The sequence below is a fragment of the Peromyscus leucopus genome, chromosome 6 (genome assembly GCF_004664715.2).
Source record: "Peromyscus leucopus breed LL Stock chromosome 6, UCI_PerLeu_2.1, whole genome shotgun sequence".
NCBI lineage: Eukaryota > Metazoa > Chordata > Mammalia > Rodentia > Cricetidae > Peromyscus > Peromyscus leucopus.
In genome coordinates, this window is record NC_051068.1 from 66,562,733 (window position 1) to 66,588,620 (window position 25,888).

The 25,888-nt window shown below is 43.4% G+C and overlaps 1 protein-coding gene and 1 non-coding gene across 2 annotated transcripts in view; both read left to right on the forward strand.

Moving 5' to 3' along the window:
* Nucleotides 1–288: 288 nt before the first annotated feature.
* Nucleotides 289–25,888, forward strand: part of Khdc4 (KH domain containing 4, pre-mRNA splicing factor) — a 30,594-nt gene continuing 4,994 nt past the window's right edge. Inside the window, exons 1-10 of the mRNA XM_028890722.2 lie at nucleotides 289–379; nucleotides 859–1,078; nucleotides 2,517–2,645; nucleotides 2,943–3,022; nucleotides 7,100–7,152; nucleotides 7,428–7,591; nucleotides 9,819–10,030; nucleotides 12,164–12,224; nucleotides 14,590–14,647; nucleotides 14,877–15,130. Of these exons, the coding sequence (XP_028746555.1) occupies nucleotides 342–379; nucleotides 859–1,078; nucleotides 2,517–2,645; nucleotides 2,943–3,022; nucleotides 7,100–7,152; nucleotides 7,428–7,591; nucleotides 9,819–10,030; nucleotides 12,164–12,224; nucleotides 14,590–14,647; nucleotides 14,877–15,130 (1,269 nt within the window). The 5' untranslated portion in view covers nucleotides 289–341. The remainder of the gene's footprint in view (nucleotides 380–858; nucleotides 1,079–2,516; nucleotides 2,646–2,942; nucleotides 3,023–7,099; nucleotides 7,153–7,427; nucleotides 7,592–9,818; nucleotides 10,031–12,163; nucleotides 12,225–14,589; nucleotides 14,648–14,876; nucleotides 15,131–25,888) is intronic.
* On the forward strand, nucleotides 7,932–8,059 carry LOC114707965. The gene has a single exon (XR_003736730.1).

Genomic DNA, 25,888 nt, shown 5'->3' on the forward strand with positions numbered 1-25,888 from the left:
TTTTTTTCTTTCTTTTTTTTTTTTTTTGACTTAAATGTCGTCCAAGCGGCTCGCTTGCCCCCAATAAAGATGGATTTTCCCAGCGCCGATCTCGCTTTTGAATCAAACATGGCAGACATTTTTCTTAAGGGCAAAGGAGCAAACCGGAAAAGTCGCTGGCGCGCTCGTCTCAGAAGCCCCCCGGCGCTTCAAATTGCTTGAGAGTCCAATCGGAATCCAGATTCCTCACCGGAACCGTCCTACCTCACGGCCGGAAGAGGCCGTGCGTCAGCGCGTTGGGGCGGAAGTGGCGGGAGGGCGGTGGTGGGTAGTTGGCGGGTGGTGGACGAGAGCTGGCCGCCATGTCCGCAGGGAGCGCGACACATCCTGCAGCTGGCGGGTAAGGGCTTCGCGGGCCAGGCGGGGGTAGCGAGCGCGGGCCGGGGGAGAGGGCGGCCCGGGGAGGCTGCGTGTGGGCGGCCAGGCCGCTAAGGGGGACGCGTCCGGACGCCGAGGCCGGCTTCCGGAGAGAATGTTGAGCAGGCCTCGGGCGCCTGGCGAGAGGCCGGCCGAAGTGCGAGGGCGACGGCGCGCCGAGGGTTTGAGAAGGGCGAGCCAAGGAGAAGGCGGACGCAGGAGCACGCCGGGCCGGCTCGAGTCTGGGGCTGGGAGTGACGGGAGCAGATCTGCTTTGGAAAGCGGCTGGAAGAAGTGGGACTTTGCGGCGGGGTGGGGTGGGGTGGGGATGTCACTGAGTTTGCGATCGGGGGCATTCTGTGATGAGGACGGAACCCGACAGGGAAAACGGAAGAACGCGTGCTAGGAGCACCACACAAAGGCAGCCTGGGGGCCCCAGCACGTTCCTTTTCCTACCTGTAGGCGCCGCAGCAAATGGGACCAGCCGGCTCCAGCCCCGCTGCTCTTCCTTCCGCCGGCGGCCCCAGGTGGGGAAGTCACCAGCAGCGGGGGCAGCCCGGGGGGCGCCCCCGCCGCTGCTCCCTCGGGAGCCCTGGACGCCGCGGCTGCAGTGGCCGCCAAGATCAATGCTATGCTCATGGCCAAAGGGAAGCTGAAACCGTCTCAGAACGCCACCGAGAAGGTAGGTATTCCCAGGGAAAGACGCGCAGCTGTGTGCAGCTTTGTCGCTCTTCGGTTTCATAATCATTCGGGGCTCCTAGAGTGAAGATCGCGTGTGGGAGCGTGGTCCCTTGTTCAGTTGTTTTTGTGAGGGCGAGGGTTTTCGTTTTTTTTTTTTTTTTTTTTTTTTTTTGTTGTTGTTGTTGTTGTTTGAGACAGGGTTTCTGTATACGTAGACAAGGCTGGTCTCCTGCTGGCAGAAATCTTCCTGCCTCTTGTCTCTCAAGGGCTGGTGATGACAGGTGTGCTCACACCCTGAGGCCAGGCAGTTTTAATTGATCCTGTTACTTTTATGAACTAGTTTTTGTGCTTATAAAACGTGACTCAATTTTTGTAGTGATTTAAAGCAATAGATTCCTGACCCTTTGAAGTTCAGGTAAATCATGTGAATGCGTTTAAAAATATTTATGTGTATGTGTATCTTGGTGGATCCTAGCATTTGGGTGTCGATGTGAGGCGTCTCAGTCGTCCGTCAGGCGCGGCAGTAACCACCTAAACCCTCTGAGCATCTTCCTAACCCTCTGGTGTATGTGTGCTGTGGATGGCATGCATAGGTGTTTGTCAGGAGCACACGCAGGTACACATTGCCGTGGTGAACATCGGAGGTCAGAGGTCCCACCTGGTTTGAGTCAAGGTCTCTGTTGTGTGTGTTTCAGGCTAACCGGCATTTGAGCTCCAGGGACTCTGCTGTTTGTGTCCCTGTCTGGCTCTAGGGGCATGGAGATGACAAATGCAAGCTACCGCATTTGGCTTGGTTCATGTATTCTGGGAATTAAAACTCATGCTTGGCCATCATGAGTGGCCATCTCTCAAGAGCTAAAATAATTTTTAAAAATGTTATTTCTGTAGCCTGGTGTTTGTGGCACACGTCTTTAATCCCAGCACTCGGGAGGCAGAGGCAAGCAAATCTCGAGGCCAGCTGATTTTCAGTGAAGCTTTGCTTTGCCATAAAGTGCAAAATATAAAGCATCATAACTCTGACCCTTAATTTACCTTCTGGTCTGTAGTTTCTTTAATACCATAAAAAATATATGAGGTACCAGTTGTGGTGGCACATGCCGGTAGTATTTGCTGAAGGAGGCTGAGGCAGGAAGATCGCCAGTTCAAGGGCAACGTAGCCTATACATTTTTTTTTTTTTTTTTTTTTCGACAGGTTTCTTGTTATTTGCGCTTTTCTGGACTCATTGGTGACAGGCTGGCTCGAACTCACAGAGATCGCCAGTTGTCAAGGCTGGATAAAGCGTGCCACCACGGCGCTATACATTTTTTATACGGGCTGTGGTGTTGGAGGCACACATCTTTAATCTCAGCGCTCAGGAGATCGGCAGGTAGATCTCTGAGTTCAAGATAAAAATCAACACAACAAAAAACCCCTTGATTGGCTTTTTTCTCTTCTGTAGCTGCAGGCCCCTGGCAAAGGCCTAAGTAGCAGTAAAAGCAAAGATGACCTGGTGGTGGCTGAAGTGGAGATCAACGATGTGCCTCTGACCTGTAGGAACTTGCTGACCCGAGGACAGACTCAGGATGAGGTGTGTGTGACTTAGGAATGGGGGAGGGGGGCCGGGGACTTCAGACACTTGTGAACACAGTGTTCATGGGTGGTTTGGGCTCATACCATCAGGATTGGGTTTAACTGCAGAGGATACTAATGAAACAAATACAGGACAATTTGTATCTGGTGAAATAAATGGAAGGAGTAGTCCTGCTCTCTTCGGGGAGAAATACCTTAAAACCACATCAGAGTTTTATTTTTAATTCATAGTTATGTGTATTTGTAGTGTTTTAGTACTTGTCTGTCATTTTTAATAGAATGTTTCTACTTTTAGATCAGTCGGCTGAGTGGGGCTGCTGTGTCGACTCGAGGAAGGTTCATGACGACTGAGGAGAAGGCCAAAGTGGGACCTGGGTGTGTGTCCTGTGGTTTGGGGAAAACAAGATGTCACGTCATGTTTTGTCTTCTGAGGGAATCTATGTTAAAGGTGTTTAGGTTTAGGTAGTAGCTGGAGGAATGCTGTTGGATTTCCTGTCACAATTTTTTTTTTTTTTTTTTTGTTTTTTGTTTTTTGAGACAGGGTTTCTCTGTGTGATAATCCTGACTGTCCTGGAACTCACTCTGTAGCCCAGGCTGGCCTCGAACTCACAGAGATCCGCCTGCCTCTGCCTCCCGACTGGGATTAAAGGCGTGTGCCACCACTCCCTGGCTCATTTCACAGTTTTTAAGGAGAGAGAAAAAACATGAAAGAATATTATAATGATTAATGCTTAAACATTTTTCCTGGGCTGGAGAGATAACTCAGTCTCTAAAGTGCTTATAGTGAAAGCGTGAAGAATGGAATTTGAACACATAGTACTGTGTTTATATCTCAGCTCTGGATGAATGAGGCAGAAGGATGGATCCCTGGGCTTGCTGGGCAGCCAGAATAGCTGAATTGGTAAGCTCTAGGTCCTATTGAGAGACTTTGTTTAAAAAACAAACAAACCAAGAGTGGCCATTCAGGGCTGGAGAGATAGCTCAGTGGTTAAGAGCACTTCCTGCTTTTGAAGAAGACCCATGTTCAATGCCCAGCATCACATGGTGACTATAACTCCAGTTCCAGGAGATCCAGTATCCTTTTCGGGTCCTCATGGGCACTAGGTATGCATGTGGTTTACAGACATGGATGCAGAAGACCCATACATGTTTAAAAAAAAAAACCTACCCTAAAAAACACTTGGGTTAACCTCTGTCTTCATTGTTCCCTGTACACAGGAACACAATCAATTTCTCTCTCTCTCTCTCTCCCTCTCTCTCTCTCTCTCTCTCTCTCTCTCTCTCACACACACACACACACACACACACACACACACCCCTTTCCTATAGAAATTGTCTCGAAGTTTGTGAAGCCTGCTCTTTGTTGTGAGTTCTTGGCTAGTCAGGAATACTTAGGGGGACCCACAAAAGGGCTTGTATTTTGTTGTAAAGCCTATTCCATCTCCCTCTCCCACTGAGGAGTAAACCTGGTAGTCTACATACTAACTAAACACAGGCTTAAACACTGAGCTACTTTTGCAGACCCTTCACTTTTATTTTTTGGCCCTGTGATAGTTACAGGTATCTAGTTAACCTCAGTTTTATGTTTTCCCTTCTATTAGCTGGTATGTAAGATATCTTTCTTTTTTTTCCCTTTTTTGTTTGGTTTTTTTTGAGACAGGGTTTCTCTGTGTAGCTTTGCACCTTTTCCTGGTACTCACTTGGTAGCCCAGGCTGGTCTCGAACTCACAGAGATCCACCTGGCTCTGCCTCCCGAGTGCTGGGATTAAAGGCGTGCGCTGCTGCTGCCGCTCCGCCGCTGCCGCCGCCGCCGCCACCACCACCACCACCACCACCACCCGGCTCCTTTTTTTTTTTAATGTTGTTTTTGATTTTTTTAAGACAGGGTTTCTCTGTTTTTCTGTGTAGACCCAGCTGTCCTGGAACTCACTCTGTAGACCAGGCTGGCCTGGAACTCACAGAGATGCACCTGCCTCTGCCTCACTCTGCTGGGATTAAAGGTGTGCGCCACCACCACTCGGTATATGTAAGATTTCTTTATACTGTCAGTTGTAAGACAGGGTCTCTTGTAACTCTTCCTGTCCTCCTTATTGATACATAACTGAGTGTGACCTTGAACTCCCGATCCTCTTACAGTGCTAGGGTTACAGGTGCCTATTACCATGCCTGGTGCGCAGTCGTCTGTGTTCACGTTCATGTCTGTAAGGAGACCACAAGTTGACAATGGGGTGTTTTCGGTTTCCCACGTTCTGAGACATGCTCTCACTGAACCTGCAAGGCACTATTTTGACTAAACTGGCCAGTGAGCCCCCAGGGACCTTCCTGTCTCCCCACCCCTCCAGTTCCTGGCTTTGAGAGCATTCACATCTAGGTCCTCATTTTTGTATGACAGGCTTTTTTTTTTTTCTCTTCTTCACTCTGAGTCATCTAACTAGCTTCTAGTTAGCTGGCTTCCTCCTCGCTTTCCTCTTCTATGTGTGTGGGTGCACAAAGCTTTGTACAGGCACAAGGAGCCAGATTATCTTTTATATTTGAGCAGTGTCTCTGACTGAAACTGAGGCTTAAACATTTATGGTTAGGTTGGCTGGCCAGCAAGCTCCTGAGATATACGTATCTCCGTCTCAACTCTGGAATCATAGGTACAGGTACTAATTTCGAGCTTTTTTTGTGGGTGCTAGGAAGTTGAATTCAGGCTTTCTTGCTTCTACAACAAGCACTCTTACACACTGGGGCGGCCATTTTTTCCAGCCTTAGAATTTTTTTAGATCAGGCTCTCTTTGTAGCCCACTTGTGGTAGTCAACCTCAGACTGATGTGATCTCTTTACCTCAGCCTTTTGAGTGCTGGGATTATAGTTATAAACAACCACACCTGACTTTTATTTTGTATTTTAATTTAATTTATGTTTGTGCAAGCTTGTCTGTCTGCACTGTGTGCAGGCAAGTCCCTATCGGGCCAGACAGGAGCGTCAGATTCTCTGGAAGCAGACTTGTAGGCAGTGTGAACAGTGGGTCCTCTGAAAGAGCAACAGCCGCTCCTACCTGTTGAATCATCTTTTCAGTCTCTGACGGTTTTTGTTTTCGTCTTTCAAGACAAGATTTGTCTGTAACCCTGGCTGTGCTGCAGCTAGCTCTGTAGACCAGGCTGGCCTCGAACTCAGATCTGCCTGCTTCTGCCTCCCGAGTGTTGGGATTAAAGGTATGCACCATCATGCCTGGCTCAGTCTCTTACTTTTTACTTTAAGACATTTTGCTGAGTTGCTAAGGCTGATGTCAAACTTGTAGTCCTCCTGTCTCTTAGGTGTATAATGAAACGCAGCATCAATTATCTTTGAGCAATGAGAATAGCTGTAGTCTGGCACTTGAGAGGTGGAGGCAGGAAGATTGCCATGAGTTTGAGGCCTATCTGGGGGACATATGGAGACCCTGCCTCAAGAAACAAATAACAAAATTAAAGAATAGATTTCTAAAATTGAGGCGTTTCGTTTTGTTTGGTTGGGTTTGATAAGGGTCTCAGCTCAGACTGGCTTTGATGACCATGAACTTCTGACCCTCCAGCCTCTACTGCTGTGACAGGTACGTGATCATACCCAGTTTATGCAGTTGTGAGGGCTTCAAGCATGCTAGGAAATTAACTAACTAACAGCAGGCCCTTTTAAGTGCTGCAAATTAGAATTGATGACCCATTTTACTGTAGTGTTCTTTTTTTAGTAATTAACTATTTTTAAGTGCGTTGGTATGAAGGTGTGAGATCTCATGGAACTGGAGTTGAGAGCTGCCGTGTGGGTGCTGGGAATTGAGCCCAAGTCCTCTGGAAGGGCAGCTAGTGCTCTTAACTGCTGAGCCATCTCTCCAACCCTTAACTAGGTTTTGACCAGTTCAGGATCAGCCTTTTTGTATGTTCATGTGTGGGTGTGGGTGTGTGAATAACAACCTTAGTTATTCCTCTGAAGCTGTGGTACTTGTTTTGAAATGTGTTTATTTTATGTATGTGAGAGTTTTTCTTTCATATATGTTGTGTACAGGAGCTGAGAACCAAACTGCAAAAGCTGGAAGTTCTCCCCCCCACTCCCCAGATAGGGTTTGTTTGTGTAGCTCTGGGTGTCCTAGAGCTCACTGTAGATTAGGCTGCCCTTGAACTCACAGATATCCATCTGCTTCTGCCTCCTGAGGCCTGGGATTCAAAAAAAAAAACAAAACAAAAAAACCAAACCACCATGCCTGGTTCCAGTAGCCATTTTCAAAGGCAGGTTCTCTGCTGGCCTGGCCTTCCGTAGGCCATGCTGGCTGACCAGTGAGCCTCCCAGGGTTTCCCTTTCTCTACTTTGTCAGTACTAGAATTGCATACCTGGCTTTTGAAAAGTGGGTTTTAAGGGACCAAACTCAGGTCTTTCCTTTACCAACTGATCTGTCTCCACAGCTCTGGGATCAATCTTTTATATTTCTTTCTCTAGGGATCGTCCATTGTATCTTCATGTTCAGGGGCAGACACGGGAGTTAGTAGACAGTAAGTATTTGGCTCATGTGTGACAACATCAATGTACTGTCCTTGATAACTGCTCTTTAACTACTGTTTATGAATTTCATCAGTGGTATATGAGGGTTTAGAGAGATGGGGGCAGCGTATTTGTGTAATCTGAAAATTGAATTGAGGTTTATATAAATGAACATTGGCCTGTGTTTATACACTAGTTAATTCATTCTTTGGTATGGTTAGTTTATTACTGAGCTGTATTTCCAGCCCCCTTGTGTCGTATCTTACTGTCTGTAATTTTCCCCTAGGAGCTGTAAACCGAATTAAAGAAATCATCACCAACGGAGTGGTGAAGGCTGCCACAGGGACAAGTCCAACTTTTAATGGTGCAACAGTCACTGTCTACCACCAGCCAGCTCCCATTGCTCAGCTGACTCCTGCTGTTAGCCAGAAGCCTTCCTTCCAGTCAGGAGTAGGTTTTGGTTGTTAGTTCTACAAACATGTCTCTCCAGAATAATACATAGTAAGAAAAACGATGCTGAAGTTCCACCCTGAGAAGTACCTGCTTTTTTTTTTTTTTAAATACGTATTTCTTGAGGCAGGGTCTTCTGTAGTTCTGGCTCTCTGGGTTTTGGAATTGAAAGCATGTAAGCTAGGCTGCTGTTGGTATTCTAAAATGTTGTGGGCTATCTAATGTCATCTAAATACATATCTTCAGAATGATAGGATTTAAAAGGGGTCTTGGTAGGTCCAAGGGTATACATACTGTGTAGTGGAAAGATAGTGTTTTATGTTGCATTTAAAAGCTGACAGTTGGAGGACCAAGAAGGCTGAGTCTGATGAAGCAAGACTTTGCTGATACACTCCTCCTAGACAAAGGGGTGGTGAGAGCAGCCCTTTTCGGAGAAACCCACAGGGCGGACTGTACTACCCAACATTGCCTGTACTGTCTTTGCAATTTTTTTTTTTTTAATTTAACATCTATTAAAGAGAAGTGGGTATGCTTACTCAACACTATTCTGGGGTGTGTGTGTGTGTGTGTGTGTGTGTGTGTGTGTGTGTGTGTGTGTGTGTGTGTGTTTATGTTTATGTTTACTTACTGACTAGAATAATTTATTTTGTAGGTGAGGGAGGTAGATAGGTACATGAGCATGAAAGGTTTGAGGTTTTGTAGTTTTGTATTGCTAGTTTGGTAAAGCAGGGCTTTAAATATGCTAGGCAAATACTCTTACCCTTAGCTATACTTTTGTTACCATAAGTTCTCATCAGGTACCCCAGACTAGCTCAGCAACCTTGACTTCTGTTGCTTCTGCCTCCTCCTAAGTGCTAGAATAGGTGCCACCATGCTTGTTTGTTTTTAATGCACTGCTGGGGTCAAGCCAAGTCTTCATGCATGCTGGGTTACCACCCTGCTAACTGCTATATCCCCAGCCCCACAAATTCTAATCTTTATTAAGATGCGGCTTTAGAGCCGGGTGTGGTGGCATACACCTTTAATCCCAGCACTCTGGAGTCAGAGTCAGGTGGATCTACTGAGTAAGTTCCAGGACAGCCAGGACTACACAGAGAAACCCGTCTTGAAAAACAAACAAAAAAACCCCAAAGATATAGGGTCTTAGAAGTTGCTAGCTGTATTTGAACTCACTATGTAACAAAGAATGACAAGAAACTTATGATCCCCCTGCTTCCACCTCCATGTCAGGAATTGTCACCATATGCTACCATGTCCTATTTATGTGGTGCTAGGCAAGCATTCTACCAATCAGGCTACATTCTTAGACACTAGAACCTCCTTGAAAGCTGGGCATATGGCTCAGGCCTTTTTCTAGTTAGTATGCTGTTGCTATGAGAAACATGACCAAAAGCAACTTGAAGAAAGGATAAATCTTAGCTTTCAGGTTATATTCCATCATGGATGGATGCCAAGAGAGAAAGTCAAGCAGGAGCTTGAAGCAGGAACCCGTGGAGGAATGCTGCTCACTGGTTGGCTGTCGTAGCTTGCTCATCTCCCTCCCTCCCCTTCTTCCCTCCTTCCCTCTTTTTCTTTCTCTCCTTGCTTTCTGTTTTTTTCTCCCTGAGATAAGGTTTCTCTGTATAACAGCCCTGGCTGTCCTGGATCTCACTCTGTAGACCAGGCTGGCCCCAAACTCACAGATCAGCCTGCCTCTTCCTCTTGAGTGCTGGGATTAAAAGTGTGCACCACCACCACTGCTTGGCTTCAGCTATCTTTTTAACACAGCGCAGTTCTACCTGCCTAGGGTTGGGTTTTCTGCATCAATTAACAATCAAGAAAATGTCTTATAGAATGCCCATAAGCATTGAGGTTCCCTCTTCTGAGGTTCCCTCTTCTGAGGTATGTCAGGTTAACTATTAGCAGCCACAAGTCTAAATTTGACCATGAGTCTAACCTTGATCAACTTGGTGTAAACACACCATTGTTAAGTTTCCTTAAGAGGCTGAGGGAAGAGGGTTGAGATTATGAGGCCAGCCTAGGCTGCATAGGGAATTTCAGGACAACTGATCCGTGGCTTCACCTTTTCTCTAAAAGATAATCTTGTAGATTATGATAGAAATTTTTGATCCATGTGGAAGTGATCCTAAGTATATACAGGATTATACTACTTTATATAATAGTTTTCTACAAGCTTATTTTCATTATTCTTCCTCTATACTAATCAAAATATTCTGTTCTCTTACAGATGCATTATGTTCAAGATAAATTGTTTGTGGGACTAGAACATGCTGTGCCCACCTTCAGTGTTAAGGAGAAAGTGGAAGGTCCAAACTGCTCCTTTCTGCAGCACATTCAGATTGAAACAGGTGCCAAGGTCTTCTTACGAGGCAAGGGTTCAGGCTGCATTGAGCCAGCATCGGGCCGAGAAGCGTTTGAACCCATGTATATTTATATCAGGTATGGATAAGAGCAGAGAACTTACAAATCCTCCTCAATACAGGCTGGGCTACTTCCTAAAGAACAAGAGAAAATGGACTGTAATAATGGGAAATTCTGGTGTGGTGAAGGTCTGTAATCCTTGCACTCAGATGTGGAAACAGGAGAATCAGGATTCCAAGGTCATCTTTGTGTATGTGATGTCTTGTAACTCTTTATAACTAGTTAATACAAATAACTGAATTATTGGAACTGGGAAGATGGTTCCCCAGTTATGAGCGCTTGGTGTTCTCCCTGAGAACATGGGTTTTGTTCCTAGCACTCAGGTAGAATGGATTATATCCATCTGTAAACTGAGTTCTGGGGGATATGCCTTCGGCCTCTGAAGGCACCTGTACACGAACATACCTACATTTTTATCTTTCTTTTTTGTTTTTTTGGAGACGGTTTCTCTGAGTAATAGCCCCGGCTTCCCTGGAACTCACTCTGTAGCCCAGACTGGCCTCAGAGTGAGACAGATCTGTCTACCTCTGCCTCCTGAGTGCTGGGATTAAAGGCAGGGGCCACCACCGCCCAGCGCACCTACATATAATGAATATGCATTAATGACGCATGTATATAATCTTAGAATTTAGGATAGCTTGGGTTGGACAGATGGCTCAGCAGTTAAGAACACTTGCTGTTCTACAGGACAGGGTTTGATTCCTAGCACCTAAATGGTGGCTCACAACAGTCTGTGACTCAAGTCCCCCTTGGGTCAACACCCTCTTTTTGGCCTCCACAGGCAATTCACATATTTAGTACAAAGATCTATACAGACAAAACACTTTCATGCATAAATTAAAAATAAAGGAACCTATTCTTAAAATTTTTTTTAAAAGTTGAATTAGTAGGGTTAATTGTGGGTTGTGCGATGGTGGCACACACCTTCAATCCCAGCACTCTGGAGGCAGAGGTAGGCGGATCTGTCTGAGTTTGAGGCCAGCCTGAGCTACAGAGTGAGTTCTAGGACAGCCAGAGCTGTTAGAGAAACTGTGTCTCAGAAAACAAAAACAAAAAACAAAGAAGGGTCAATTGTGGCTTTAGCATTCAAGTCTTTGGGTTCTATTCTGTGATTACAAAGACCTTGGTGGTGGTCCTGAGGTTTGAATTGAGGGCTTCTTAGGTGTCAGGCAAACACTCTGCTAGTATACTACCTCAGATCATGCCTGTCAGTGATTCAAACCTCTTCTGATAGTACTGTGCTATTTGCTGGGGATAGGGCTGAGGTGGTATTTCTTGAGACAAGGTCTCTCTACATGGCCCTGACTGTCCTAGAACTCAGTCTACACCAGGTGGGCCTGCTACCAGAGTGCTGGGATTAAAGGCATGCATCAGCACCACACCTGTCTTAAGCTGTTTTATTTTAATGTTTAAACAGGATTTCATGTAGATTGTACTCATCTTGAATTTATCATGTAGTCCAGGGTGACAGAATTTCTGATCTTCCTGTCTCTATCTTCCAAGTGCTAAAATTATGAGTGACACCAGAATCAGTTTTTCTCTTCCCCTCTTCTCTCTTTTCTTTTTTGTGTTTAAATGTTTTGCCTACTTGTGTGTATTTGTACTTTGTACCTGGTGCCAGAGGAATCTAGAAGAGAATACCGAATCACCTGGAACTGGAGTTAAGGATGGTTGTGAACTACTATGTAGGTTCTGGGAATCAAACCCAGGTCTTCTGGAAGAGCAGTAACTGCCCTTAACTGCTGAACCGTTTCTCAAGCTCCAACCCCCCATTGTCTCTTTATATCAAAAAGTACCATTATCTGAGAAGGGTACTATAAAATATATGTGGCAATGGTATATTAGTTATAACTTAAAAGACTTATTTTGTTAAACATGTGTGGTGTTGTATCCACTTAATACTAGCACTTGGGATGCAAAGGCTGATTTACATAGTTCCAGGACTGTCGGGGCTACATAGTGAGACTCTGTTTCAAAATGACAAAAACAAACCAAATAAGGCCTTATGTTTGTGTTCCTTTTAAATGGCTTCAGAGGGCTAGATTTGAGCTATAATGAATATACTAAAGTAAGTGTGTACAATAGCATAGAAAGAGAAAATGAGACTGTTGTTTTGATCTTTTGATTTTGTGGTTTATTCTTTATTTGTAGTCATCCCAAACCTGAAGGCCTGGCTGCTGCCAAGAAGCTCTGTGAGAATCTCTTACAAACAGTGAGTTTGTGTGTATGGCTGGGGATTGAAATCAGGGTACCATGTGTACAGTTGTGGACTCTAGCACTGACCTAAAACCAGCTCCTCCTGGACATGATCTTTAAAAAGTAAATTAAGATATATTATAGTTGCATTAAATTGTAATTAAGCTATGTTAAAACTTAACTGTAAGCCAGGCCTTGGTGGCACATGCCTTTAATCCCAGCACCCTGGAGGTAGAGGCAGGCCGGTGGATCTCTGATGTGCTAGAAGTCTACATTACATACAGTGATGCTGACTGTACTGGCTAATTCAACTTCATGTAAGGTAGAGTACTAGACGGGAGGGAGCCTCAATTGAGAAAATGCCTCTGAGATAGGACTGGAGAGCCAGGCGGTGGTGGCGCACGCCTTTAGTCCCAGCACTCGGGAGGCAGAGACAGGTGGATATCTGTGAGTTTGGGGCCAGCATGGTCTACAGAGCGGGTCCCAGGACAGGCTCTAAAGCTACGTAGAGAAACCCTGTCTCGGAAAAAAAAAAACACAACCACAACAACAACAAACACCAAAAAAGGGAGGGGGCTAGAGAACGATAGGACTGTAGGACATTTTCTTAATTAGTGATTGATGGGGGAAGGCCCAGGCCATTGTGGATGGTGCCATCCCTGGGCTGCTGGGTTTTATGAGAAAGCAGGCTGAGCAAACCATTAGGAGAAAATCAGTAAACAGCACCCTCCATGGCCTCTGCATCGGCTCCTGCCTCCAGGTTCCTGCCTTTTTTGAGTTACTGTCCTGACTTCCTTTAATGATGAACAGTGATAATGGTAGTGTAAGCCAAATAAACCCTTCTGGTAATTGTATATGATCAGAGCAATGGAAACCCTAACTAAGACACTGACCATGGCAGTCATTTAACATGGAATGTTAGACTAGTGTAGCAAATGAGCACAAAGGAAAGTATGATAACAATGATTTCACTGGTAGGTGACAGTTGAGAAAATGTATTTAAGTTAGCCAAGTGTTGGCACACGTTTCTAATCCCAATACTTGGGAAGTAGTGGCAGACAGATTTGTGTGCTCAAGGACAGTCTGTTCTACATAGCAAGTTCCAAGCTATCCAGAGTTGTACAGTGAGACCCTGTCTAATATAATAAAATAAAACACAAAACAAAATGCACTTGAAGAAACTGGTAGATTTCATTACCAAATCATTTGAATAGGTTACTTATGTAAATACTGAAATTCTTTCAGCCTCTCTTGTATTCCAAATAAACTCCTAGTGAAAACCTCTAGAGGCTTTGAGGTTAAGAACACTGAGGCTCTTGAAAAGGATGCATGTTCCATGCACAACTACACGGTGGCTGAAAAGCATCTGTAAGTATGAACATGGTGCACATACATGCCGACAAAGCAACTCATACACAGAAATCTTAAATGCCTAAAACATTGAAACTGATGGTTATTTAAAGAAAACTACCAAACTTATGAGATGACTATAGGTTTGCAATAACTAGACTGTTACATCAGAGTTTTAGATACACTGGTGTGCTCTAGGTATACATTCTAGAACTCTCACACTTACGACTCAAAGCTCTTACAGCACTAGAGTACTAGATGTTTCAGTCACCTGACCTTTCACTGCACCTGTAGTTTACCAGCTTGCCTGGACTAGCTGGCCAGTAACTTGTTCCCTGCCAGTGCTGGGGTCATACATCCCTGACTTGTTTTCTACTTTGAGTGCTGGGTTATCTCAACTCTGTCCCCAGTGTTTGCATAGCAAGATTCTCACCCCGAGTCCGCAGCCCCTAACTCATTTTACTTGATAAACAAATAACCTTAGGGCTCCTTTAGTAGCACCTAATGGGGCCGGGGGTGGTGCATTGTTGTGCACATGCAAAGAACCAATTGGGGAAAGGACTTAATACTTGTGGTTGTTTTTGTTTTTTTGAAACAAGGTTTCTCTGTGTGTAGCCGTGGTTGTCTTGGAACTTACTATGTAGACCAGGCTGGCCTTGAACTCATAGAGATTCTCCTGCCTCTGCCTCCTGAGTGCTAGATTACTACCACACCTGGCAATAATTGAATTCTTACCATTTAGGCTAATAACTTGGAATTTTTGTCATTTCTCTAATTCTGTGGGTCTCTGGATGATTTTGTGCCCAGGATCGAGTAGTTTGAGTATTTGGGATTGTAGTTCTTGCTGATAGTTCCCTTAATTCCCTTTAGAACTTGGCTTAAGAGTTCCCTTAATTCATATTCATATCAGAGCATGGGGGAAATACTTTAATTCATTATTGCTTCGGTTTTTGTATATAATCATACCCCTATAAATATGACATCACTTGGGGCCGGCCTTTATTAACTTCCATTTTACCCCACTTTTCCAGGTTCATGCTGAATATTCTAGATTTGTGAATCAAATTAATACTGCTGTACCATTACCAGGTGTGTATGGCTTAAAGTGTTAAAATATTTGGCAATGATAGTTATGGTTAAGTGTGATCCTTGAGGCTAGACTAGTTATGCCAGGACACTGGTGGTGTTCTCTTCAACTTAGCATAATTTAGAAAGTCATCCATGCCTCAGTGTTTATCTTCCTGGGTGTTGTTTAATAATCAGGTAAAATGTTTCATTTTGCTGCAGCTGATTAAACACTTTTTTTCTTCCCCCTCAGGCTATACACAACCCTCTGCTCTAAGTAGTATCCCTCCTCAACCACCATATTATCCATCCAATGGCTATCAGTCTGGTTACCCTGTTGTTCCCCCTCCTCAGCAGCCAGTTCAGCCTCCCTATGGAGTACCAAGCATAGTGCCACCAGCTGTTTCATTGGCACCTGGAGTCTTGCCAGCATTACCTACTGGAGTCCCACCTGTGCCAACACAATATCCGATAACACAAGTGCCACCTCCAGCTAGCACTGGCCAGGTAGGATACCAGCGTGTGCAGTATGCTGTTGTTGAACTTCAGGAAAACTGGGGCAAGTGCTTTCTAGAAGTCAGTCCTATTCTGTGTTGTGCCCTGTTGTCTTTTGTGTCCCCACACCAACTGACTGAGGACCTTGGGTTGATACCTGTGTGCACCATCCTTAGTTTCCATGGTTTTGAGTCAGCTTCACAAGCCTTGCCCCCAACAGCTGTTTCAAGTGGGGATCATTGGCTTTCTTCATTTGTTTTTTTAAGATCTATTTATTATGTATACAGTGCTCTGTCTGCATGTGTGCCTGCACACCAGAAGAGGGCACCAGATCTCATTACAGATGGCTGTGAGCCACCATGTGGGTGCTTGGAATTGAACTCGGGACCTCTGGAAGAGCAGCCAGTGCTCTTAACCGCTGAGCCATCTCTGCAGCCCTCATTGGCCCTCTGTACAGCACACAGTGACAGCTGTCTTCACTGGGGGCTGCACAGTCTGTGTCACAGGCACTCTTGTTGCTGCTGGCCAAAGCTGTAGAACATACCTACTGAGTGTGAATTCAGTCTTCAATTACGATATGAGGGCAGGCCAGAGTGAGTTCCCTGCCCTTAGCTTAGGATCACAAGGGCAAAGAACACTTGGGAGGCAGAAGCAGGTGGGTCTCTTCGAATTCAGGCCAGCAAGGTCTACATAGTGAGACCCTGTCCCCCCCCCCCCAAAAAAAAAAAAGACAAATCCAGGTTGTGTGCTTGGGATTTCAGTTTTGGGAAGGCAGAGACAGGTCAATCCTGGGGCCTGCTGGCCAACTTAGCTTACTTGGGGAGTTTCTGGTCAGCAAGAGACAGTGTGTCAAAAAAAAAAAAAAACAAAAAAAAAAAACCCCAGGTGGAAGCTTGGGAGAAGCTCAGTGGTTAGTGCTTTTGGGTCTTGCAGAAGACCTGCACACTAGGCTTCGCACTCCCGCCTGTGATTCCATTCCAGGGGGTTTCAGCCTTTCCTACCTTGAATGTGTGTGGCCCAAGGGGTGGATTTGTCTGTGCAGCTGCCCACAGAGGCTGTTGAGGGGCTCACTATGAAGTTCTGACTCGCTCTGTAGATCAGGTTAGCCTTAAACCCACAGAGATCCGTCTGCTGCTGCCTCCTGCCTCTGAGTGCTGGATTAAAGGCGTGCGTCACCACCCACAGCTATATAGTGCATAGTACTCTGGAGTAGTTAAGCCTGTCTTCCCCCCCAAATCCTAGGCATCCTCTTAGTCACTAGAACCAATTTATGCTTATTACAAATCCTTCTTCCCTAGGCTCTCAGCCTGAACACTGTTTTTTGGTCAGTAGAAACCAAAGCTTCGCCAGGCGGTGGTGGCGCATGCCTTTAATCCCAACACTTGCAAGGCAGAGGCAGGTGGATCTCTGTGAGTTCGAGGCTAGCCTGGTTTACAAAGCTAGTCCAGGCTCCAAAGCTACAGAGAAACCCTGTATCGAAAAAAAACAAAACAAAAAAGAAACCAAAGCTTCATTGTCACCTGGAAACTTTTCCCCAAAGTTTTGTTGTGTGTAAATGTGTTATTGTTGTAAACTGTTAAAGATAATGAAGACATGCAAGTTAATGGTTAGTGACCTTACAAATGATTAAATTTTTCAATGTGTTCAGAACTATCCTCATGCTAAGTACAAGTACAATTCATTAGTGCAAGCTTTATTAAAAAGTAACAAAAAACAGATGGTTTGTTTAAAATCAGGTATACTTACTTAATAGATGGTTCTCAAAATCCTTAGAACTGTGCTTCATATAATATTTAAAGTGTTTAATTATTGATACAAAGCTTACTGTTGTTTTGTCTGTTTAACATCAGCATTAACAAAATAAGAAAATTTATCTTTATTACTAAAACTTAAAATTTGCATTCCTTTTATTTTTGGGGGTTTTGAGAAAAGATTTCTCTGTGAAACAGCTGTGGCTGTCCTGGAACTCACTCTGTAGACCAGGCTGGCCTTGAACTCACAGAGATCCACCTGCCTCTGCCTCACGAATGCTGGGATCAAAGCTGTGCGCTGCTGCTGCTGCCACCACCACCCGGCAAAATTCATATTCTTATACAATATAAAAAATTTAATAATAAGAATGTGAACAGGCCTAAGATGAATTTAAAAAAAAGTAGTAAATTAAAATCCAAAAGATTTGAAAATATTAAGAAATATTTAATAAATAATTAATGGTTTAAAAATGCAAACATAATTACATGTTTCTTAAAATCCCTTGGAGGCCAAAGGGGATTAAACAAAAAATGCATTCAATAGAAATTGGATGATTTGAAAGTTTTCTCCTAAAATAATTTTTTTGGTACAGCCTGAAAGTCTTTTACATCAGACTATCTACTAAATACTAAAAACTTAAAGCCTTCCAACAAATTCTTCCTCTGTGAAACTGTTAGACTTCAATATTGTTCATGTTTTATTTCATTTGCAGTATCGGATGGATATGTATTTTAATGCTTTTGTAGTAAAACTTCGTTGTTTTTTCCTTCAGGATTTTCTGATTATTTCTCAGGTACTTCTAAATATCCTATATCACCTAGTAAAAAAGTCTTCTTGAGCTCAAAATTAAAATTGTCCTAGCTGGGCAATTAACCATTGTTAATTTTTGTTTTTAAGTTTTTTTAAAAATAATTTATTTTATTATTATGTGCATTGGTGTTTTGCCTGCATGTATGTCTGTGTGAGGGTGTTAGATCTTGGAGTTACTGACAGTTTTTAGCTGTCATGTGGATGCTGGAAATTGAACCTGGGTCCTCTGGAAGAGTAGTCAATGCTCTTAACTGCTGAGCCATTTCTCCAGCCCTTGTTTTTAGGTTTTATGCTTGCCCTTGGTCTGATAAATGATCAGACTCTGGCAAGAATGGTAATTAAAAGAGGCCTACAAAAGCCTATCCTCTCTTAAAGCCATTATTTTATACACTATAAAGGCATTATTTTATTCTAAGATTCTAATGCATAATTAGTAATGTGTAGACATCAGCTTGACACCTGGAACTCCAGCTGTCTTTGTCTGGCCTTCTCTGCTGTCAGGTATATAGAAATCTGTACTAAAATTTACTAAGGGCATGCTTCATATCTCCTCCTATCTGTCAGCTTCAGAGCACAGTTACAGGTGTGGCATAGGGCTGGGGCTCCAGAAAACGACCATTATATTATACATGGAATTACATTTTCTCTCTAGGACCATTACAACTAGCAAAGGGTTTAACAAGTTTTACAATTATAAAATGTTAGCTGCAGCTGGATGTGGTGGCGCATGCTTATGATCCCAGTATTTGGGAAGTAGAGGCAGGTGAATCTCTGTGAATTTGAGGCCAGACTTGTCTACAAAGCGAGTTCCAGGACAGCCAAGGCTGTTAACACAGAGAAACCCTGTCTCAAAAAACAAATAAATAAACAAAAAATTATATCATGTTACTAAAAAAAAAAAAAATCTCTTATAATCCATAGGGTAAAACTATTCTGGAACACTATAAATAGTTAATTAAAAGATACATGGCTACACCCACCTATATCTCCAAATACTGTTCTGTACTTTTAGTTTACATTTAAAGTTTTTTTTTGCTGTGGAGGGAAAAGGCACACATAGATAAGCCCTGGAGAAGCCAGGAAAAGTTCATCATGCAGGCTTGTCTCTTCAAAGGAAGATGTTACCTGTCTTCCTCCCAGAATGCTGGGAAAGGATGTAGTTTACAACCTGGCAGTCCTTTGCCCTCTGTAGAGTCAGGCTTCACCTATATCCCCAGAATATCATTTTGTTTATCCTAGAATGTCGCCCTTAACTATCAAGTATTTCTTCTCAGTACTTAATACCCTTCCTGTGAGAGATACCAGCTGTATTTACTACAGCCAAAGTAACTTCTGTGTTAACCTAGGGCCAGGCCAATCATGGCCCACAGGCATTATTAATGTTTTCCTCATTCTCCCTAGACCCTTATCTTGAGCATAGTTCTGATTCAACAGTACACATGTATGGAAGAAGTCGTAAGTGCTTTGTAGTGCTTCAGTGAAAACATGTCTTAAGCTCTGTTGTACTCGTACTCACGGGACTGAGTTAATTGACATCAGGAAACTTTTTCTCAGAATTGTGCAGTGCTTAAATATGGCTAAAATATACCTGCTAACTAAGTGAAGCTGGACCAAGTTTTATTCTTACATCACCCAGATTGTTTCCCTGCTGGCTGTGACGCTTTCAGGGATTCCCTCAATCCTCACATTCCACTTTAAAGGGTAATGTTTTTTGCTCCCCAAAACCATTTTTCCCTAAAGGAGACACATCTTAGTGTATATGATAGATGGAAAGTTCTAGAGACTAATCAGTGGAAAGGCTCTGATGTTCTTTTAACATTAGGGAGAAGTTATGCTTGTTTATTTCCAGAAAACGAACGAAGTCTCAGATGATTCCCACTTCAGTCCATCTGACCAGGGTAGTATCCCAGAGTCCCCTAGACAACTGAAATGTGCTAAGATAGATGAAAAACCCATCCAGAGGAATTGCCCCAAATGAAAGAGTGGATGGCTTGTGGAGATATCAAGAATAATTTAGCAAGCTAAGACTTTGGGGAAATAGCAAGGATATAATACTGCTGACCCCAAAATGGTGCTGTTAGGTTTACTCATTGTATTGCATGTTAACGCTCAGCTTGCCAGTGCAGAGTGCTGATGCCTTTTGTCAGGGTGTCAGAAACCTGTCCAAGATTGGGGTCGCGTGAGGAGTCCTGTGACCTCAGTTTCTTCAAAAACACAATTTTCCTTGTATTATGCTGTCTTGCACCTACCAGATGTATCGGATAGGGGTGAGTTTACTTCAGATCATTCTTTACAACTTGCTATTGTTATTTATGTGTGGTTTGCTCTTGTAGTTGTACACTTTACTGATGGGACTCCTCTTAACCCTCAGAACTTGTCTAATGCTCTGAATAGAGTTGGCTATTGATGAAATTTTAGTCCACTTCATTTTTAGGATCCATTCTTCCAGGTCCCCAGATCTTCCAGATCCAGTGGTAAACAAGTGGCACCCAGAATAGGGACCTGAAGGCAGCTATGAGATAAAAACGTTGGGACCCTAAAAAATAGGTGAGACTATGGAGGCAGAAACCAAAGGAAGCCTTTTCCTTGAGTTGAGATTGTGTATCATTTTAAACAGAGGAGCAGCACAAGTATTAAAGTCACTGCTACTAGATTGCTTGCCAGTTGTTTATGATTATAATGCCTGGTTTCCAGAAGAAGGAACTTTAAATGAGGAAGTTTAGGATAGGGTCCAAAAGAATTTTGAAAAGGTTCAATTCTGGGTCAGTTGGGCATTAATTCCGACTTATATCAAAATGCTTAGGAAAGGTAAGGAGGATATTAAGAGAAAGAGATGAAGCCAGGCAGTGGTGGCACACGCCTTTAATCCCAGCACTTGGGAGGCAGAGCCAGGTGGATCTCTGTGAGTTCGAGGCCAGCCTGGTCTACAAAGCGAATTCCAGGCAAGGCACAAAGCTACACAGAAAAACCCTGCCTCGAAAAAGAGAGAGAGAGAAGAGAGAGAGAGAAAGATGGCTGATTTCTTGAATGACTATAAACTGGATGGTCAAACCTCAAATTTGGAAAGAAGAGACAAATAAGATTTTCCCTGTTCAGGCAAAATACAAAATAAAACCAGCACCTTTGATAGCTATGTCAGTGATGACTCCTTCAGCCCCCCCTTTTGTTTATGTTTGTTTTTGTGTTTGTTTCACCGTGTAGCCCTGGCTTTCCCGGAACTCTCTGTAGAGGAGGCTGGCCTCGAACTCACAGAGATCCACCTGCCTGTGCCTCCCAGGTACTGGGATTAAAGGCTGAGCTATCACCATCTGGCTCCCTCAGCTTCCATACTGGAGCCTCCTTTAGATATGTATCCTCCATTGACTGAAAATGACTTTGAAGCGTGTGGTTAGGTATTTGATAATCCTGTCTTAAATTCACTCCACTTCCAAATGAGAATTTGGAAGAGCTTATGGTAATGCTAAATTTACAGCCTCAGCAAGCTAGGGCATGAAATTTGTTTCCCAATTCCTCCCTGGCCTCATGAGCTGCACTTGCCATTTCCTATGCACTAGCCAGTCTATTTAAAATTGTAGAAGGACAGTCAGCACTGGATGGTCTCATGTATTCCCTTGAGAGGCAGGAACTTTTGTATGGACTTGGTCCTTGCTGTATTATACTACCCTTAAGTAATAGTTTTTTAAGAGTGATACAGAACTCAATGGATTTTCAAATTTGATTTGCAGATTACTATGGAAGGATAGGAAATCATTATCCAGCCATGGGATTTTCATACAGGAACTGAATTTGTGATTACAAAAATTATCCAACCTTCTCCCATTCCACAGGCAGATGGATACTTCTGTTCTTGATGGTTCATCTAAGGGTATAGGAGGGACTCATGGTCCAGACACTCATCAATCTAGTAATATTTTCTGCTCCGCTCAGCAGGTGGAACTGGCTGTTTTGGTTCATATATTATGGTTATCTCATAAACCTTAAATATCATTTCCAATTCTGCTTATGTTGTAGGATTATTTCCAGCAATAGACTCCTATTCGAGTATACTCTAACCTCCCTGGTGTGATTGCAGGAAGAAATTAGCAGGCTGATGCGTTAACCTACCCTGTTTTTGCTTCTCCAGAAGAAAATTGGGAGGGGTGTGCATCTGTCATTGCAGATGGATCCACTGAAACATTTGGGATTCCTCTTCTGCTCCTTTGGACCTGGCCATCAAAGACAAGGCAGAGGGCAAGGAGGCAGTGGAAGTCACCAGAAAGATAGCAGACCTCCAGCTAAAGGGCAGAAGATGTTGGCCATTTCAGAAGTTAAACTGGGGTCGAGTTGGGCCCTGTATGCCAGGGGAGAACTTGTTCTAGGAAACGCACAGAGCCCTGTGTCCCCCGAGAATCTTTTCTGGTGACCTATGTGTCTGTTGTGAGTGCCTCTGGGCATGTGTATTGATCTCATGCTCATGTTCCTCCTCCTCCTTTGCTTCAGCTTGTAGATGGGTGGATTCAGGTCCTGTCATTTTCACTAGTGACTCTGCTTATGACTGGACCTTGGGACTGTAGTACACTCATTCAGCTGAAGAAGGAGCTGCATTTAATCTTTCACTGGAATTTGAATCACTTCCCATTTGCACGGGACATTATAACATTTGTGTTCTATTAAAGGCAAAAATGGGCTTATGTTCTAAAAGAGACCAGAACTATTAATTATATGGATCTCTTTTTCAAGCTATTCTCTAGATTTTTCTGATCAATATAATGTAAGCAATAACTAAACATAGGTTATATCCCTGTTCTTAATGGCAAAGTTTCACACATAGTACTTCCACTGTTATAATAATATTCAATATGCTTACTTATTGTATACTCAGCATCAAATGACAGATTTATCTACAACTTCTTAAAACCACTCTGGATTTCCTGCTATTAATGGTGCATGTCTTTAATCCCAGCACTTGGAAGACAAAGGCATGTGAATTTCTGTGTTTTTTAAGACCAGCCTGGTCTACAAAAAAGTTACAGGACAGCTAGGGCGGTTATACAGAGAAACCACATATTGAAAAAAAAATTAAAAATTAAAAAAGAATAAAAAGGGCTAGGCAGTGGTGGCAGACGCCTTTATTTCCAGCATTTGCTAGGCAGAAGCAGGTGGATCTCCAGGTTTAGAGGCCATCCTGGTCTACATAATAGTGAGTTCCAGCACAGCCAGGGCAACACAGAAACCTTGTCTCAAAAAACATAAAATAAAAAGGAGGGTGATGTTAGAACACAGTCCAAGAATGGAGCTGTGTGAAGACTTGTAAGTGCTTGTGAGAAAACGTGGAGAGACCAACAGTCTTGTGACCTCAGTTTCTTAACAGAGAATTGTTTTTGTATTATGTTTTAATGCCCTCCCAGGTGTAGTCGATAGGAGTGAGTTTATTTCAGATTATTACAACTGGCTGTTGTTTGTTTATGTGCCTCCATGGAAAACTATTTGTACCACATGAAGCTTATCTGTCATGTGCAACTTGTCTAATACATGATGCTTGTCCTTGTGATTGAACGCTCTTCTCATGTGAGTCCTCTTAATCCTCAGAGTATAAATTGTCTGGTGCTCTCAATAGAGTTGGCTATTGCATGGGATTTAGTCTGCTTCATTTATCAGATCCATTCTCCTAGGTCCCACTGCCCTAGAGCATTGAGGGGGAGGGATAAAGGCATACCTGTAATAAGAAAGTGTAATATTGTTTTGCCACGCTAAGCGTTGTCTTTATCCTTTAGGACAAGTTGTCTAGATAAAAGATGGTAATACAAATATTTAATCACTTAAATGGGGGTTATTTGGTTGGAGTATCTAATCATTCCACGCACAATAATATGGATTTTAGCATAACTAAGTACTCTTCTAAAAGTTCTGATAATGGGCCAGGTGGTGGCGGCACATGCCTTTAATCCCAGCACTCTGGAGGCAGAAGCAGACAGATTTCTGAGTTCAAGGCCCGCCTGGTCTACAGCATGAATTTCAGGATAGCCAGGGCTACACAGAGAAACCCTGTCTCAGAGGGGAAGAGGGAGGGGCAAAAGTTCTGATAATGGAAACAATAGTTGTATAAAGATGAGAAAGCGAATACGTGATATATTGCTTATCAAAGTTGATATTTCTTTGTGTGAGGGTGCCAGAGCTTTTGGAACTTGAATTACAGTTAGTTGTGAGCTGTCATGTAAGTGCTGGTAATCGAACCTGGGTCCTCTGGAAGAGAAGCCCATGCTCCTAACCTCTGAACCATCTCTCTAGCACCCCAAAGTTGATACTATTGTTTCTAGAATAATGCTGTCTATTCACAATGGTTCAGAAAATAACCTCTGGACAGCCAGGGATTTACAAAGAAATCCTGTCTCCTCCCCTCACCCTACCCCCCACCTCCCCAAAAAAGAAAGGGAGAAATAACCTGGCTTCATTTGATACATGACACTCAAAATCTTTTGTAAGCCGGGGCGGTGGTGGCGGTGGTGGCGCTTGCTTTTAATCCCAGTACTCGGGAGGCAGAGGCAGGCGGATCTTTGTGAGTTCAAGGCCAGCCTGGTCTACAGAGCGAGATCCAGGAAAGGCACAAAGCTACACAGAGAAACCCTGTCTCGAAAAACCAAAAAAAAAAAAAAAAAAGAAGAAGAAGAAGAAAATCTTTTGTATCAGAGTAGACCCATCTATTTCTGGACTCTTAAAAAGAAATTTCTATGACATAGGAGCACTATACACAAATAACAGTGAAGAAATAGAATCCACTGCTCTGTAGAGTTTGTTTTGTTTTTTTGAGACAGAGTTTCTCCATGTAGTTTTGGTGCCTGTCCTGGATCTCACTCTGTATACCACCAGGCTGGCCTCGTACTTGCAGAGATCCGCCTGCCTCTGCCTCTCGAGTGCTAGGATTAAAGGCGTGCGCCACCGCCCAGCTTGTTCATTATTTCTTGATGAGGTTGCCCTATCTCACTGACTCTTACTCCAGGAGATAGACCATAGTGTTACTGTTTTGTTTTCCATGTTATAGATGAAGAAATGGAGGTTGTGAAAAGTTATGTAATAGTTCTGGGGATATGATATGAGGTAAAATCTTAGCCTCAGGCCTATGAGAATGTTAAAGTCCAATTTTATCAGCTAGAATAGTTCAGTAAGAGTATTTGACCTTGGTTTTAATTCCCTGCACCTTCAATAAAATAGAAGTTTAGGAAAAGATGAGATATCTCTCAGTGGTAAGGAAAAGACTAAATTGGGGCATGGGATTAATGGTGGGTTCTTCCATGTGGGCTCCTCATAGTGGACCCATGCCAAAATAAACTACAGTCTTAAACCATTGCCACCAGTAGGTACCTGTGGACTGTGAGTATTAAAGAAGAATGTACAGTTCATAACAATAAAGGACTTTAGTGACTGGTTAGATAGATGACCCAGTAGGTAAAAGGTTTTGCTCGGCATTTATGAGGACCTCAGTCTGGATTCTAGCATCTAGCATTCAGGCATTTCTGCACATAACCCCTCCTGTAACCCCAGTTCCCAGGAGGCAGGAACCAGAAGATCCTTTTGACTTTAATCTAGACCAGAAAGTCATTTCAGGTTCAAGGAGGTGTCCTGCTTCAAAGGATATTTGGAGAGTGAGAGACACTAGATGCCCCCTCTGGCCTCCATTTGTGTACACAAGGTGTATGTACTACACATGTATACATATATGCCACAGAAACACAAAGTTTAAAGAGACTAAATTCTGATGATAATCTCTAATCAATACAATTTTACAATTTTGATAGGATCTTTATATAGCCTTGGCTGGCCTGGAACTTGCTATATAGACCAGACCTGCATACAAAGATCTGCCTGGTTTTGCCTCCTGCGTGCTGAAATTAAAGTGCATGTACTCTTCTGAGATTGTTTTATGTGTATGAGTGTTTTGCATGTATGTGTGTATACATGTATATGCATTGTATTGTGTGTGTGCCTAGTGTCTGAAGAGGTCAGAATAGGGCATTGGATCCCCTGGAACTGGAGTTACAGACAGTCGTGAGTTATGTGGGTCATGAGAACTAAACCAAGGTCCTCAACAGTAGAAAAACTGCTCTTAACCGCCGAGCCATCTCTCTAGCACCAGGTTTATGCGTAAAACAGACCCAAAGTTCCTCAGCTTTGAGTTACAGCTCTTTATGCTAGAGTTGTAAAATGGCATAATAGATAAAGCTGTGGGGTCTT